Source organism: Canis lupus, chromosome 3, assembly GCF_048164855.1.
Source record: "Canis lupus baileyi chromosome 3, mCanLup2.hap1, whole genome shotgun sequence".
Taxonomy (NCBI): Eukaryota; Metazoa; Chordata; class Mammalia; order Carnivora; family Canidae; genus Canis; species Canis lupus.
In genome coordinates, this window is record NC_132840.1 from 47,103,611 (window position 1) to 47,121,244 (window position 17,634).

The 17,634-nt window shown below is 54.1% G+C and overlaps 1 protein-coding gene across 5 annotated transcripts in view; it reads right to left on the minus strand.

The window, feature by feature from the left end:
* PEMT (phosphatidylethanolamine N-methyltransferase) overlaps window positions 1–17,634 on the minus strand; it is an 89,314-nt gene that overhangs the window by 5,911 nt on the left and 65,769 nt on the right. For all 5 annotated transcript variants that reach the window (XM_072820849.1, XM_072820846.1, XM_072820847.1 and 2 more), the window contains one exon: window positions 11,283–11,398. In XM_072820849.1, coding sequence (XP_072676950.1) covers window positions 11,283–11,398 — 116 coding nt within the window. The remainder of the gene's footprint in view (window positions 1–11,282; window positions 11,399–17,634) is intronic.

Sequence of the window (17,634 nt, forward strand, 5' to 3'; positions counted from 1 at the left end):
CTCAGGGGATGATCCCGGCGTCCTGAGATGCATAGAGCCCTGCTTCAGAGTCCCTGCTCAATGGGGAGTCTGATTCTCCCTCTGCCTCTCCCCCCTCGCTTGTGCACACGTGCTCTCTCTCTCTCTCAAATAAATAAAATCGTTTTAAAAAGAAAAAGAGGGATCCCTGGGTGGCGCAGCGGTTTGGCGCCTGCCTTTGGCCCAGGGCGCGATCCTGGAGACCCGGATCGAATCCCACGTTGGGCTCCCGGTGCATAGAGCCTGCTTCTCCCTCTGCCTGTGTCTCTGCCTCTCTCTCTCTCTCTCTGTGACTATCATAAATAAATAAAAATTTAAAAAAAAGAAAAAGAAAAAGAAAAGATGCCTGCCCCCAGCTGTGCCCATGTGTCCCTGCACTTGGCATATGCTGCCCGTGGTCGTGGCATCCCAGGCCCCTAGAGGACACGGTGCCTGGAAGCCTGGGGCACACACTGTCCCTTCTGCGGCCTCCACAGCCCCTGTGTGGGGCTGGCCACATCCCAGGTGGCACCTCAGAAGTCCCATATGTCCTCCCCCACCACTGCAATGGCCCCAGCAAGGTTTTTGGGGGCCAAGCCATTGAAGACTTGGTTAAATAGCAAGTGACAAAAGAGGGGTGACTATGCTCTGGCGTTCAGGTTCTCCTACTGGCTGCTGAAGACTGGAAGGCATGGTGCAGGTGGAGCAAAGTGAAGGGGTTCTTGCTATGCACAGGATCATGGTGGAGCCTCTGCCTCCCTAGCAGGGAGCTGGCACTGGTGGAAGCGGCACACTCAAAGGAAAGGATGTGTGTGGGAGCGAGTGCATGCGTGTACCACTAACATACCCTTCCCATTCCCCCATGACCGTAACACTCAGAAGAGATATGGAGCTCTCCTGCCTTGCGCAGGGCAACTGCTTGCACTCACTCTGTACCACGCACCTCTTAGCAGGGCAGCTCACTGTCTACCTACCCATCCGCAAAGCCATCCTCCTGTCTAGCCTCTATGTATCCACTCTTCCTTCCATCTACCTACCCATCCATGAGTCTATCTTCTATTGAGCCATCCCCATCCCTCCATCATTTACCATCTATCCACCCATCCATGAGTCTATCCTCCATCCATCCACCCATCACCCATCCATGAATCTATCTTCCATCCATCCAACCCTCCATCCATCCATGCTGCCTTCCATCCATCCACCCATCCAACAATCTATCTTAACCATCCATCCACCCACCATCTATCTTCTATCCATCCATCCATCCATCCATCCATCCATCCACTTACCCATCCATTAGTCTATCCTCTACCTATCCACCCTTCCACCCATCTTTCCATTCATCAACCTATCAATCTGTTCAACCACTTATTCATTTGTGCGTCCATTACAAAGTACCTCTATTTGCAAGACTCTTTCAAGTAGAACAAATTCACCACCTCACTCACTCATTCCATTGGCAAATTCAATTGTAAAACTATCCTTATATTGAGCTAAAAACCACCTCCCTGGAACTCTCTTCTCCAACTACTTTCAGCTCTGAGAGAACAGAGGCTGCTTCTCCTTCCCTCAGGTATCTCCCCGGCACCTGGCACACATCAGACAGGATGGGTTATAGTACATACTCATCAGCTGGAGGAAAAGCAGCACCCCCCTGCCCACTGCCTTACCCTCCACCTGCGGGCAGAGGCCTGCATGGTGACCTGTCAAACGGTGGCACATGTATGTCAAGGCACACCTAGGTATCGGTCATGCTGCCCACACCCCCAGCTCTCCACCCACTACTGCCCTCCTTCAGCCTTCCTGCTGCCCGGGCTCAGGGTCACCCTGCAGATCCAGGCTGAGCTGCTGGGATTGGCTCAGGGTCACGCACACCCCACTGTTGTTCCTGCTTACCACACCCATGCCCTACCAGTCTATGCCCTCACCTGACTTTCTGGTAAACCAACAGCCCTCATGCTCTGGGCACCCCTTCAGCCCTGCAGACCCACAGCTCAGGCCTTGGAGCAGGCAGCTTCAGCACTTGGCCTCAGCACCCTCCCCACCTCTGCTGTCTGTAGGAAGGTAGAGGCCATGGCAAGACTCGCTGCCCCACCCAGAGCAGGGCTCCCCTGCAGGCCCCTGGCTCCTTGGCAACCACGGCACCAGAGACCACCCAGCAGAGGGAGAATGTGTATGTATGTGCTGGGGGCGGGGTGATGCTCAGGCCCCCGTACTCCTGTGGACTGGGGGTAACCCCCTCCCCCAGGCCCTGGGCTCTACCTCCCTAAACATAGCTCTGGCACCTGTTCCTCCCTGCCTGGGCTAACCTCTGGCCCCCAGACCTAGGGAGCTGAGGCCTGGTGGGTACCCTCTGGCCAGCCCAATAAAAGAGCTCCCGGCAGAAGAGTAGCATTGACTTTCAGACAGACGTGGGTTTCGGCCTCTGTATGACAGTGATGGTGACTCCTCGCTGCCCTGCTCAGAGCCACGGCCAACGGCTGTGCACACTTTGGAAAGCACAAAAAATGCCAGGCTCTGCCTGTGGGGCTCGCGGACAGCGGGAAGGACAGAGGTATGAAGGCAGGCGACACCGTGTGATGCAGCACCAGGTGCTGCAGGATGGGCACACTGGACAGGGGGCCCGGAAGGCCAGGGCCAGGCTTACGCTGGGATCTGATGAAGAAATTCACCAGGAGAAGGGGATGGGCAGGGAGAGCATTCCAGAAAGAGGAACAGCCCTGGCAGAGGCTGGGGACCGAGCCCAGCACAGGAGCTCGGTGTGAAAGCAGCCTGTGGCAGAGGCCTCGTCCTGGGGTCGTTTGGCCATGTGCTCTGAGAATGGGAAGTCATCGCTCACTCAGCTCCTGCAGCAGGGAGACCCCGCCGGGACCAGATACGGGGTTTCATGCTCCGTGCTGGGCTGGCTCTGGCTCCCCTGTCAGAATTCACTCGCATCATCCAAGAAACACGCAATTTGCCTGACCCTGACTGCACACAGCACAGCGGCAGATGAAAATGGAAAGTTCTCATTCTGACCTCTGGTGTGCTGGCCGGAAGCAGCTTCCCAGGGGGACAGCCTTGCAGGAAAAGCCATTTCGTATGGAAACCAATGGAGGTTCCTGACAAAGGGCAGGTCTAGGGCCAGCGATGGGGAGGAGAAGGCCCTGAAGTGGCCAGGGGGCCGCCCCAGACTGGACCTGGGCCTCCATCCACCTGTAGCTCCTTTTCTATTCCTTTATCAGTGGGAAAAGAGGAAGAGGGGCTCAAGGGGAAGCACTTCGCCAACTCCCTCTGCACCCACTCCCCACAGGGCTCTCTGGGCCCCCATGTCTGGGGTCAGCAGAAAAAGCAGGCAAAGCCCTCACAAGGGCTCCGTTCAGACGCCCCATGTGCCGCCTGCCCGCGTGTGCTCCAGGCCCACAGGCGTCAGGGTTCCTGGAATGGCAGGGCCCGGCCCCAATCAAGTGATCTGTGGTGTTCTAGCTCCTCCATTAAGCCAGGAAGGCACAGTCCATTCCCCACAGAAAATTAATGGAGGGATGAGTGGCTTTGTGAGCCACGCTCTCTGTAATAGAATGAAGTAATAGGAGGCAATTTCCTTTGGAAAGATTCCTCACTGGGGGTGGGAGCGGAGAGACACATCCATTTGTCTCAGGATCTATTTTTAAAACTTGGATTAAGCTTTCGGTCACCAGTGTGACTTGAGGATGTCTGCACTCTGCTCCCCTGAAATCCCGGAACCCAGAGCGGAGGCGAGGAGAGGGTGTCACAGCCCATCGTGTCCCGGCCACACACCAGACACCCAGCTTGGCCATGCTTGTGGCCTGCAGCCCTGCGATAGGCCTGTCCCCGCGTGTGTCTGCAACTGGCCAGCAGTGACAAAAGCCGGTCCTCCCAGGGCGTCCTCACTGCATCATCCAGGTGAACCTGAACAGCAATTCACTCCATATTCCACACTCAGGCTTAGGTTAGCTCCTGCTGCATGGTGCAACCGTACTAAGCAAAGCTATCCATGAACGTGGGCCTCTGGTGGGCTGACTTATTTTTTCCTAATCCACATTGAAATAGAACTATAAGTACTAAAACAAAGTGAGAATGTTCACCTGTGTACCAGCCTGAAAAATTGCCACGCAACTAGATTTGAGGGCTATGATGCTGTACATTTGATGAACACATCACCTTTGCAAAGTGTTTCCAAAACTCATCACAGCCAAGAGAGGATCTGTCTCATCTTACAAATAAGGAAACAGATGGGGCAGGGGTGAGGCAGGAGAGGAGCCCAGGCTGATAACCAGCCTCTTCATGGGCCTCATGGTGGGGAGGTGAGGGAGAGGTGAGGGGTGGAAGGGGTGGGCAGAGTCCTATTTTTGTCTTTCCAACTGGAATCCTTGGCTCCCCACTGCTCTGAGGGGAAAGCCCCCTCTATCTGGCCCCTGACCCCAACCTCTGGGCTCATCTTGTTGAGATGCAGGGACTACCCCCCTACCTCCTTGAATCCAACAGCCAGGCCCCTTTTGCCTCCAGGTAGCCTAACGCAGATTCCCTGGCTGCCCTCCCGGTCAGGCAGCCAGTTCTCTAGCTGCCCTCACCTCTCCTGCCTGCACTGAGGCAGCTGCTGTCCACAGCTCAGTGGCCCATGCAGAATACAACAGAACTCTAGGCATCAGAGGAGGGGGTGAAAGGTGTCTGGGGAGACCCCTCATTCCCACACCAATCAGTTGCCCAATGTCAGGGTTCTAAGTCTGCATGGACCTCTGGCTGCTTCCTGGCTCTGGTCTCGGTCTCCACCTGCCCCCCGTCCCAGCCTCGTCCTCCTGGGGTGGACGACTCCACTCTAAATCCCACCTCGAACCCTGGTCCTTCCCCAAGGCAAACCCCCCCAATGTCGCGCAGCCCACAGAGTTAAGGCTGACCCCAGCCGCACCTCCTGCTCCTTCAGCCTAGAACTCCCTTCCACGTGGCAGGCAGCCTCCAAGGGGCTCCTGAGAGCAGGCCCCACCGAATCCCTCCCCGTGGGTGTGGACGGCCCTGGGAACCCCGGTGTGGGCATTTCCAGATGGGATTACATTTCATTGCGAAGATTACCCAGCCAGGTGGGAACGAGGCAGAGGAACCTCCCACTGGCCCCAGAGCAGTGCAGACACAGGGACCTGAGGGCCTATGGGAACAAGGATCAGAGTCCTTCCGAACTCCTTGAGCCTGGGGAAGACCCCACCTCACTTCCGGCCCTGCTCTCACTGCACCTTCTGACAACCTTCCTCTGCTGTACACCCCATGTGCCCCATTTGCTGCCCCAGCAGGCCAGTCCTGACCTCATCCTGTGAGCAGTTCCAGAAGGGACCTGGATGCAGCGATGGCTGGCACACAGATGGTCATGGGGACAGAGAGCCGCAGGTGCCAGCACCCCACCCATTTGGGCCATCTGTGCAGGGGGTGCACCCGCCCCCAGACACCTAGTACACAGGGTGGGATGGGGGGTGGGGATGGTGAAGGTTCGCTCTCCTCACCCCACCACGGCCCCGTTCTGCTGAACGTGGAACCCAGCCTGTGAGCGGAAGCTACCTCCTCCTGTTGGGCCTCCCCGACACTTGCATGCCCCACCCCCATTCCACAAGACCCCGGGCAATTCAGAAGTGTGCTGGACCACAGCTCCACTCAATGACTGGCCAACATGCCAGGGGCTCCCTGATGCCCTGTGCACGTCTGTGCATCTGCCCTGATGCCGCGATGCTGCTGGAAGATGGTGGGGTAGGACCTGGGCCCTGCCTGGCTGTCCACACTGTGCCACGCCGCTCCAGGCCACCAGGCTCCCACCAAGACTGGCTATGCAGGGGATGCAGCCGGTAGGAAGGGGGCTTCAACAGATGCCCCCCCCATCAGGGCTCCCTCTCCTTCACGCTCCATGACCAGAGCACACAGGTCTGTGCTAATGGCCTCCAGATAAGGAGCCTGCATCCTGTGGGAGGCCCCCAGACCACCTCCGGTTGCCTGGGTGGTGCAGACCAGCAGATGCGGATGCCTGGCCCTGCCCCTCTGTACACCTGGCAGACCCACTGCCCAGTGGCCTCTTGATGCCCCTGCCTTGGGCTTTACTAGGCCTGTGATCTTCCCATCACCCAGTGCTACTCACCCCCACCATGGAAGTTGTGGCTTACAGAGAGAGAAGAACAGGCACACTGGAAACGTCCAGAACAGGCAAATCCATAGGGACAGGAAGTAAATTCAGATTCGGCGGTGGGGGGGGTGGGGGGACATATGTGCTTCATTGGTACAGGGTTTTCATCTTGGGTAAAAATGTTCTGTAACTAGACAAAAGGGATTGCACAACATTACGAGTGCTCTAAATGCCACTGACCCGTACACTCTAAAATGGCTAAATGATAAGTTTCATGTTATGTGTATTTTACCACAAAAGAAAAAGAAAACACACCTCTAGGAACCAAATGAGAGCATGTTTGTGAAAGGGAAGGGTGCATGGGTAAAATATAGCAGGGTGGGCAGAAGGCTACAGGCAGGAGTGGTCTTGCCAGGATTCTCACAGCCTCTTCTGGAAGCCCCAGCCCCCTGCTGTCACCAACCTGGCAGAGGGAAGGACATGTGGGAAAAGGCCCGGGAGGAGGGAAAGTCTCTGCTGATCGGGAAGGTGAGCAGAGAAAACAGTGCTGCCTGTGAGAACATTCTCTCTCCTCCCAGAAACTTCCCAAAGTGGCCAGTCCAACCAGGGGAAAAGTCATGGCCCGGAAGGCAGCCACCAGGCCAAGCCAATGCCAATACCGAGATGCCAGTGAGGAAGGAGAGCTGAGGAGCCATCATCTATAAGAGGCTGGACTTGGCGGGATTTCTTCCCAGCTCTCCCCAGGCCCCGGATGCAAGAATAAGCCAGGGGGCTCTTTGCTGGTGTCCCCATGTCTGGAGCTGGGCTGCCAGTGGGCCTGTCACCTTGTCTCCTGAGGACCCACAGTACTGTGCTGGGCATCCAAAGGCAGCAGTGGGACTTTCCTTTCATTGGAGCACAGGAGCTGGCAAACCAGAGCCTGTGGCCAAATCTGGCCCTGCAGGCCATTCTTGTAAATTAAGTTTTATTGGAACTCAGGCACACTCATTTCTGTATGTGCTGACATGCTGTCTCCAGTACTCACAAGAGACTATGGAGCCCTCAGAGTCAAAAATACTTATTATCTGGCCCTTACAGAAAAAAGTGTGCTGGCACCTGATATGGAAAATCATAAAATTATGAATCTGAATGAGCCAGAAGGGACCTTAGATACCAACTAGTCCAGGGGTGGACAAGCTTTTTCTCAAAAGGCCAGAGAATAAATATTTCTCAGCTTTGTAGGCTGAGAGGAAAAATCTAGGATATCATGTGGAGGCTCAGAGTGCCATTTAAAATGTAACCACATGTACAACTCAACAGCCACAAACAAATCTGATTAAAAAAATGAGCAAAGGAATTGGGATAGACATTTCTCAAAGGAAGACAGACAGATGGCCAATATGCCTGTGGAAAAAAAAATGCTCAGGGGAACGCAAAACAAAATAGTTCACACCCTTAAGGATGGTCGTTATTGAAAAATAGTAACAGAGGACACATGGGTAAGCTGAGTCAGTTAAGGGTCTGACTCTGGATCTCGGCTCAGGTCACTATCTTAGGGCCAGGGAATCGAGCCCTGTGTTGCACTCCATGCTGGCGAGGAGCCTGCTTGGGATTCTCTCTCTCCCTCTCTCTTGGCCCCTCCCCACCTCAAAAAAAAAAAAAAAAAAGAAGATAAGAAAAAATAGTAACAGCAAGCAAGGATGTGGAGAAACTAGGGCCCCTGTGCCCCGCTGGTGGGAAGGTAAACTGTACCCCAAAATATTAAGCACAGAACTACCATCTGATCCAGTAACCCCTCCTCTAGGTATATACCTGAAGAATCACATGCAGGGCTTGCCCATGTTCATAGCGGCTTGATGACAGGAGCCCAACGGTGGGAGCAGCCCAAGAGTCCATCCGCAGATAAATGGATAAACAAAATATGGTATTTGCTTATCAGAGAATATTATTCAGCCTTAAGGAAGGATGTTCTTCAAAAAAGAAAATTCAATTTTTACCCATTTTATTGAGATAAAGTTGATATATAACCTGATGTGAGTTTAAGGCATACAACGTGATGCCCTGATGTATGTATATAAGATGATTAGCACAGTAAGGTTGGTGACTGTGCATCGCCTCACATAGTCAACGTGTGTGTGTGTGTGTGTGTGTGTGTGTGGTAAGAATTTCTAAGATCTACTCTCGTAGTAACTTTCAAGTTTCTGAGACAGTGTTAACTACAGACCTCATGCTATGCATTCGATCCCCAGAACTTATTCACCTACTACCCAGAAGTTTGTACTTCTGGCCAACATTTCCCTGTTTCCTGTGCGTGCATGAGCACACACACACACACACACACACACACACACGGGCCCTGCAACCACAAACCTGCTCCCTGTTTCTATAGGTTAGATTTTTTTAGATCCCACACCTAAGTGGAATCATACAGCATTCATCCTTGTGTCTAGCTTACTTCACTTAGCATTAGGAAGCAAATTCTGAAACGTATTCCATCAGGGATGAGCCCTGAGAACATGATGCTAAATGAAATAAGCCAGGCACAAAAGAACAAATACTGTATAATTCCACTTATATGAGTTTCCTAGAGTAGCTCATGAGACATAAAAAGTCAGGTGGCTAGCAGGAAAAGTAGCTAACATGGCTGGACTGCAGGCCAGGGTGGGGGCTGGGGAAGAAGGAAGGAGTCTGTTGGGGTCTCCCTGCCAGCTGAGTTTTCAGTCCTCGAGGCTGGGACCCCAAGGGGTGGGGGTGGAAAGCTAGTGTGTAGCACCGGTGGCCCAAATGTGCCCAGTAGCCACCCCCAGAATCTGGGCTTTATAACCAGAGCAGACACAGAGGCCCTGGCCGCCACCCACATGGCTTCTCTGCTAGAAGGGCACTTTCCCCACACCCCCGTCCCTCCCCGTCCCTTCCCTCGGCTTTAGCACCCCTCCAAGTGGGAACCCCAAGTGATGATTTCTCTCAGCCACATAACAAGGTGGGTGAGCTCAGGAAGGTGAAGTAGCCCCCACACATTGAAAAAACAACCTGGTACATGAATTCATTGCCCTGGCTCTAAAGCCCTTGTGGCTCCTTCTCTCCTACCACATCCCAGGTGCGGCCTGACCCCGCAGGCCACCCCACCCCAACCTGTGCCCAGCCAGGCCGGGGACACCTCAGGATCACTGAGCGGGGCACAAGCCAGCGAACGAGGCAGCCCCCCTGTGGCACAGGAGCTGTTTGGTGACATGCTGTCAGGGCCAAGCATGGCAGGATCCAGAAACAAAAGAGTGTGAATCTCTGCATGGTGACAAGAATGGGATGGACCCATTCTCTAAAGCAGCCTCCATCCAATAACCGAGGTCCCAAGGGTGGGGGGCAGATTAGGCCCAGGGAGGGAGGGCGTGTGCACCCCCGAGTACCATTTTTATCAGATAGGTTGCATTTAAACAGGACCTATACTCAGCTAAGGGGAGGCCACTGGCCTGCCACACATGTCTTCCACTTAACCTATGTCCCCTCTCACCCAAGACTGGTGCCTTGCTGTCACCAGTGCCCACCTGTGCCGCCCTGCCAGGAGGGGCTTGTCCTGCTGGGCAGCTGAGGATCCCAAGGCAGGGAGGCCACGACACTCTGTGACACTTGGGAGGCTCACAGTGGGTCTATGTGTGGGCCTTACACTGTACCAGCAAATGGCCTTGCTGCTCTGCAGGAGCTGGGCTGGAGCAGGTGGCCCCCCGAGGAGGGGGGGCATTCTGGGAGGGGCCGGGGATGCCAAAGGTGAAGGCAGGAGAGCCCAGACCTGACCAGAAGGGAGGCAGGGGCCTGGGAGGAGGTGACCCAGAGCTGGCTAACATGGCTGGGTCTGTCACTATACACAGACAGCAGGCAGCCTGGCAGGCCAAGAAGCAAAAGCCAGGACTCAAATGTCCACAGGGAAGGTTGCCTCCCCGCCCCCCCGCCCAACCACACTCCCTCTCCCCACTCATGGGAAGGCAGAGCCCCAGATGGAGGGAAGGCAGCAGGGGTATATGGCAGAGGTGTCCTGGGCACAGAGTGGAAAGGCTGGGGCCCTGGCTCTCTCGGGGTGGGAGTGGGAAGGGCCCAGTCAACATGCACACTCCTGCCCTTCCCACATGCCAGGGATGGAGCATCAGGTACACACCTCCCTTTCTCACCTCAGGGCCCAGGGGGGAGGCCGGGGCATGGGGGACATGGAGACCAGCCACCACTAGGCTCCCCAGTCATCACCCCAGTGGGGGGAGCAGAGCTCCCAGAGCTTCTAATCTGTCACAAATCCAGATTGGGATTCTCCTGTCCCATTTCTCATTTTTTTTAAAAAAAGATTTTATTTATTTATTCATGAGAGACACAGAGAGAAACAAAGAGAGAGAGAGAGAGAGAGAGAGAGGCAGAGACACAGGCAGAGGGAGAAGCAGGCTCCATGCAGGAAGCCTGATGTGGGACTCGATCCCAGGATTCCAGGATCATGCCCTGGGCCAAAGGCAGGTGCCAAACCGCTGAGCCACCCAGGGATCCCCCATTTCTCATTTTTCTAAAGCACCACATGAGCCATGTTCAGTCCACGAGCTATTGTGCTGCCCACAGAACAGAGGGGGTAGGACCCAAGGCTCGGAGACAGCCAGGTCAGGCTGGGGGGCATCTGACAAAGATGTCACTGCCCTCCCACAGCCTCCAGCCTGCAACGTTGCAGGGCGCTGTGCCTCCCGTCTGAGCACCAGTACTCACCACCAGGCCCAAGGATGGGTGCGTCATCATCTACGAGTTCCCCTCCTCTGTCCTCTTTCTTTGATGGCAGGAGGGTAACATGTCAAGTCCAGAGATGAGCTGAGCAGCTCACTGGTACCAGGCCGAGCCTGGGTGAGGCCCAGTCCCCAAGTGTCACCTGCCTTCTGCCCTGGCACTTCCTGGAGGGGACTGTTGTTTTGTCTACACACTTGAGACTGGGGATGAGAGCCCGGGAACCACCTGGCCTTGTCTACCCCGCTCCTTCGTGCCTGGAGTCCAGGCACGGGGCTCTGTCCCCTTCCTGGTGCCACAAGGACTCTTCTGCTCAGAGAGCAGAACTCACCATGTTCAGACACAGTGCTCCTCACATCTAGATGGACCCCCTAATACTGCCAGCAGCGGCTACCCCTTCCGATGCTGTGGCCGCCTACGCTGAAAATGGACTTTCTCTGGCCGGTCAGCCTGGCAGTCTTACCAGTGTGAGCGCAAGATGTTCAGTAGCAAAATGGCAGCGCCCAAGGAGTAGCAGGCCAGGTAGGGGGATCGGAAGGCCTTGCTCAGCTTGCGAGTTTTCTGTTCCCATCTTGCAACCTAAACAGTGAGAAAGAGAGAATAAGGTAACGTAAGATGTCTGTTAGGGAGAATACGGGGGCGGGGGGAGTGGAAGCGGGGAGAAGGCCCTTCTGTGCTCTAAAGCTCAGATGTCTCCATTCCAAGGGGTGTATGGATCTTGGCCCAGCCCCGCAGGGATTTCCACACCTCTGGTCCTGTGCGAATGGACCGCGACGTCCTTCTGGAAGCACATGACGAACACACAGAGCAACAAAGAGACCTGAACCCACACCCGAACCCACAAGACGCACCTGAGCCAAAGCAGGGCTCTGACAGCCTCTGGGCCTTGCTCCCAAGCCCACGTCCCGCCGCACGCTATCCCCAGCGGCCACGGCAAAGCACAAGGATACAGAGGAGGAGAAGCTGCTGGAAGCAGACAGGAGCAGCCAAACGAAGGACGCCAAGGGAGCGCGCGGACCCAGGGCTGACCTCCCGTCGGCAGGGTGCAATCACCCCCGGGGGCAGGGAGGCCAAGGAGCAACCTGTATCCTCACCCCTGCTTCCCCAGCGACCCCCAAGGCACAGACTTCCAAGTTTTTAACTTCAACCCCAGGATCCTTATTTTAGTTTTTCAAACTAATCATATCTAGACTCTCAAGCTTCAAGAGCTGAGAGCAGAGCACATGGAACAGATAGCTCTGCTTGCTGCACCATCCCAGCCTCCTGACGCACCTGCTGGCAGACGATGGGGCGGGGGTGTGGGCACTGCAAGAAAGCAAATGCACCGCTGAGGATGCTGGGGGGTGGGCGGCTGGGAGTCCTGGTGGGTCCTGACATGAATATATACGTGTGTGTGATATATGAAGGGTCTTGAAGGCCCCAGCCGGCCCTCTGTGGTCCTGGAATTACTACAGGAGGACTAGGTCCTGGGGCTACTGGGGCCAGCATCTCATTCTGGCCTCAGCAATGATTGTGTTGCTGCCCTGCTCTATTTCCCAAACGAGCCTGCCTTTCCGAGCAATTACATCAGTGAGAGAGTGACTAGTGGCCCCAGGTCCACCTTGATTTGGCCCAAGGCCACCGACTCTCTGACTCTCTCCCTGGAGGAGGCGGCTCCTGGGCCTGTCCTCAGATTTCCTGGGTGCTAGAGGGCTGGGGGGAGAGGGTACGAGCTGGAGTTTACGGGAAGGAGGTGAGTCAGGTGGGGCTCCTGGGCCTTCTCTTCAATTGCGGATCTGCTGTTGCTACCACCGCTCAATTCTCCCAGAAGGTAAACAAGCCCTTTGTCCGGCTCCAGGCAGGCGGCCTCTGCTGACCCCATGGGAAGCTCGAGCCTCACTCAGAAACGGAGGGTAGAACATTGAAGGGGCTCTGAATGTACCACCAGTGGCAGGCAGGTGGCCCGGGGGGAGGCAGGGCCACAGACTGCACACTTTTGTGGCCAATTTGAGTCCTTCAAAAAAACTTTTAGAGATAAAATTCAAAGCATGTTTTTAGTTGCATAGCCATCAGCAAGGGTCTAATTCCACAACACTGCCATCATCCCACCCAGATCCCTGTACGCATTAGCTGTCTCTCTGCCTCCCCCTCTCCAGCCCCTAGCAACCTCTAATCTACTTTCTGCATCTGTGGATTCACCTTCAGAAGAGGTATAAACAGAACCTCATGACCTTCTGTGGCTGGCTTCTTTCACTTAGCATAATGTTTCTGAGGTTCATCCACGTTGTAGCTTGTGCCTTTATGACTGAATGATATTGCATTGTGTGGACAGACCACATTTTGTTTATCCATTCACCAGGTGAGGGACATCTGGGTTGTGTGTGTCCTTCAGCTACTATGCATAACGCTGCTACGAACACCCGTGTCTAAGTTTGTGTGGACATGTGTTTTCACCTCTCTTGGGTGTATATCTAGGAGTAGAATTGCTGGGTCATGGGGTAAATCTACTTTTAACTTATTGAGGAACTTCCAGACTGTCCTCCACAGAAGTGTAAGGGTTCCAATTTCTCTACATCCTTGCCAACACTTGGTATTTTCCATTAAAAAAAAAAAATTGTAGCCATTCTAGTGAGTGTGAGGTGGCAAGTCACCTCATTTGTAATCCCCACAAACTAACCAATGACATTAAACATCTTTTCATGTACCTACTGGCCATCTGTGTGTCTTATTGGGAGAAGAGTCTGTTAGAGTCCTTTGCCATTCTTTCTATTAGGTTGATTATCTTTCTGTTAATGAGCTGTACGAGTTCTTTATATATTCTGGATATTAGACCTTTGTCAGATATCTGATCCACAAATATGCTCTCCCATTCCGTGGACAGTCTTCACTTTCTTTATAATGTCCTTTTGTAAGGAAAAGCTTTTTCTGTTACTGAACCACTTTGCTCGCTCAAAAAAAAAAAACAGTAAACCACCAGGCCTGCCCTTGGAGAGCTCAGAGTCTACCAAAATAATAACATAGCGTAGATTTTCCATCTGTGCACCTGATCCTATAGCACACAAAACAGCCAAGCAGGCTTGCATTAATTCCGGGGGGTGTCTAGGGTGGTCAGACTTCAAGACAGATTGTGTGGCCTGCACAATGGAAGACGCAGTCAGCCTCCAAACCAGTTGGCCAAGGAGTTCAGGCGAAAGGGTAAAGAGAAGTCCTTGCAGAGTGACTGGTGGGGTCACAGAGTCAGAAAGAGGAGCAGCAGAATGACCCCTGTGGGTTCCTGATGCAGTGCTCCATCCATCCAGGGAAGGCCCCTCTCTCCACCCTTCCAATTAGCCAGTTGTTTTTCAAATAAGCTATCTTTAGCACACCTTGTTCCTTGCATGTGATTTTAAGATATATCTTTAAAGACCATTGATTTTTTTTTCCCCTCCCAGTTGATGGGATAAAGCTCTCAAAAGGACACTGAAATCCGTTAGCAATTACATAAGGTGTCACATACTTCTACCCGAGGGGCCTGTGACCATCCCAGCAGGCCCAGTCTGGAAAGTGCTAGATGGGGAATGAGGAGCACTGGATGCTGGAGCCAGACCTGCCCTGTGTATCCTCCATGCTTGAGGAGGCCACTTTCTCTCTCTGAAACTGTTTGTCCAGCTATAAAATGAGATGGAAGTGGGAGCAGGGAGCATTTCTGTGCTCCTGACGACAGGAGAGGCTCTGCCTCTCAGAAACCTGCCACCGACTGTGCAGAATGCAGAGACAAAGTGTGGTCCATCTGTATACACCCCATTGTGTTGTCATCGACTAGATGCTGAGCAAAAGGAGCCAGATGCAAAAGAGTGCCCTCTGCCTATGCCGTTTATATGAGGTTCTACAGCGGGCAGAACCACGACAGGGGCTGCTAGGCTGGGGGCTGGGGGCTGGGGCAGGAAGGAGAGCTGAGCCAGAGGACAGCAGGAACAGAAACGTGGGGAAGGAAACCTTCCATACTTGCTGAGAGGGGTGGTGACACGAGCATATACCTTTATCAAGACTCCAACTGAATCCCCAAAATGTGTGCATTTTAGTCTATGTATACTATACCTCAATAAAGCTGATTTTTAAATCCAATCTTTGTTGAATGTGAGCTTTAGGGGCAAATGAGAATGGCTGCCAATGTCACGTACTCTGGCAGGCTCTTACAAGTGAGAAAGCCTGGAGTCCGGAGTCTGTCCTCTAAGGAGGGGCCTCTCCCCTGTTTCCGTGGGGCTTAGCAATGTGTCCAAGGATACAGACCAGACCCCAGCCCGGAGCTCACGCTCCACTTCACTCAGCCACAGCGCACTCCTGCGCGGCCAGGAGGGAGGCCCATTCTGCAGCGGAGCAAACCGAGGGCTGGGAAGACCTGAGGCCAGCGCTCAGGCCCCTGGACTGCCAGCTGGACCCTTGGCCGGGCCTTGGCTCTTCTGGGGAGAATGGAACATCTTTCCTCCAAGGCCCCTTTGGGGACCACTCTGCCACCCCTGACCCCCAGGTGGCCCCCCGTGCCCCTGCCCATTCACCTGCGGCACAGAGGAGTGACAAAGGTACCTTCTGAGTAATCTAATAACAAAAGGTGGCAGAGCCTGAGACCAGGCTGTGTGGGAAGGAGGAAACGAGGAATCCTGTGAATAACTATGATCTATGTGCCTTTCGGGCAGCCTGTATTCGATTGGGCTGTTATTTCAAGGCAATCAGTAAATCAACAGCCAGTGGCCTTGCCAAGTCCAAGGCTAATCTCCCTCCCTGCCTGGCAGCGCCACCCCAGCCTCAGGCGCCCAGCTGCACACTTCATCCAATTAAGGGGCCGGAAGCAGGTTGTCGAGCCCGTCCGCAGGGGGCTGGATGCCTAGGGCCGAGCTGTGGGATGACGCAGGTCACTGTCCCGCGGGCTGCATGGCGTGGGTGCGGAACACCCGCACGCTCTGCTGTTGCCGCTCCTGCCTTTGCTTGTCTTCTAGATTTCCAGAGTCCCCAACATGGAGATGGGCATTCCAACCCTCCCCTATGCTGTGCCTAGCTCTCTCTCCCTAAACTTGCTGCGTAAGTACAGCCCCGCCCCTGTAAATCTGAATTTCACATCAACAACAAATAATTTTTAGTGTAAGTTGTCCCAAAGGTTGCATTTGTTGTCTACCTAAAACCCAGATTGAACCGAGGCTCTGTATGGTGTTTGCCACATTTGGCCACCCTGCCTACCCCGTACCTCCCGATCAAGGGTCACCCAGCTCAGCTCTGTAATGAGAGGCCTCTTCTTCCAAAATGTTGATTTTTCCCCCCAAATCTCTTCCACAAGCTCTGTGCTGGAGCAGGAGAGACAGGGTGTAAGCTGCTAGAGCCAGAATGGAAGGGGATGGACCTCCAGGGACACAATGCACAACTGCTGACTGCCACCAGCCAGCGGTGTGTCTGCAGGCAAATCACTTCATTGTGTGCCACCTCAACCAACTCAGCTGTCAAATACGAAAAATAAGGTAACAAATCCTTCTTCCACCTCCCAGTATGGTGGGAAGACCAGGACGGCAATGGATGAAGCATGTCGGCCCTACAGCCCTGTCTGGGGGGAGAAGAATGCCTCTCCTTTGGCTGCCTGGCTCCCAGAGCAGGCTCTGCAATTTCCTCCCACTTGATCATGCTGAGGGTGCTGGGTCTGGTCTTGGAGGAAGTGGCTCCAAAGTCTGTCCCCGGAGGGAAGTGTCCACAGCTCCCAACAGGGTGTACAGTTCTTTCTGGCACTTTCCGGGGGCTCTCTGTTCTTGGTATCCCTTGGAACTACTTCCTTTGGCTCAGCCAGAGATCGTACTGGGAGCCCAGGAAGTGCTTTGGTCAAACTCACAGAACATTAAAAACATTTGACCCTACAAATCAACATTCAGAGTTTTCATATTCAATCCCTAGCATCCTGTTGGAGGGAGAAAATCTGGACAATGAGGCTACAGTGGGCCTGCTGCCCTATATGGCAACCCTCAGCAGAGCCCAGGTCCTGGCAGATGGGGCAGGAGCAGGGGTCCCAGTTGTAGTGGGCTACATGCATGTGAGCCGATGGCTTCTGACAGCTGTGTGTGTATGTAAGAGAGGGCAGAGGGAAATGAGGTGTATGCTAAGGGCTGTGCATGAGCTGCCCACACGCCAGGACTGTTCACATAGTGACTTCAAACTTCAGTCCCCTGGGACGTAAGACCCGCACGCTGTGTGCCCTTGAGATGGATAGCCCCATTAGCTGCAAAGAGAACCCTCATCAGTGTCCCTAGGGAAAGAGAACTGTGCCCTCAGCAAGTCCCCAAACCAGTGTGATGTGTTTCAGCCAGGAGCCACAGCATCACACAGCGACATGTCCCTGCCACTCAGATCCAAGGCCTGCTGAGTTTAAGGCCCAGAGACCAGAGGTGCCAGTGTATAATAGTAACATCAGTGAGTCTCGATCTGGAACTCCTGCGTGTAAACCATCAAGGTTGTTGCCTGGCTCAGCAAGCCTGAAAGCCATGGGTCCCGCAAGCTCTGGCTTAAATCCTTGCCCCAGTCTTTACAGATTAGGTGCCCTTGAGCCACTTCCCCTGCTTATAATATGAATAACACCTAGCACAGAGCATTGTGAGATTATGTAAGATCTACCTGATGTGCTCGGCCCAAGGCTAGAGAAGAATAAGGGTGTCCTTGGGAGACTCTTACTTGGGAATGCTGGCAAGCCGGTGGCACCTGTTAGAACCAGGGAGAGCCAGGACCTGCCCAGCATCTTATGACTGTCTGAGTAGCTCACTGGGAACACAGTTAGTGTTCCTTCCCAACTGAGAAGGCGGGAGGCATGTGGCTGTGGCCACAAGTGA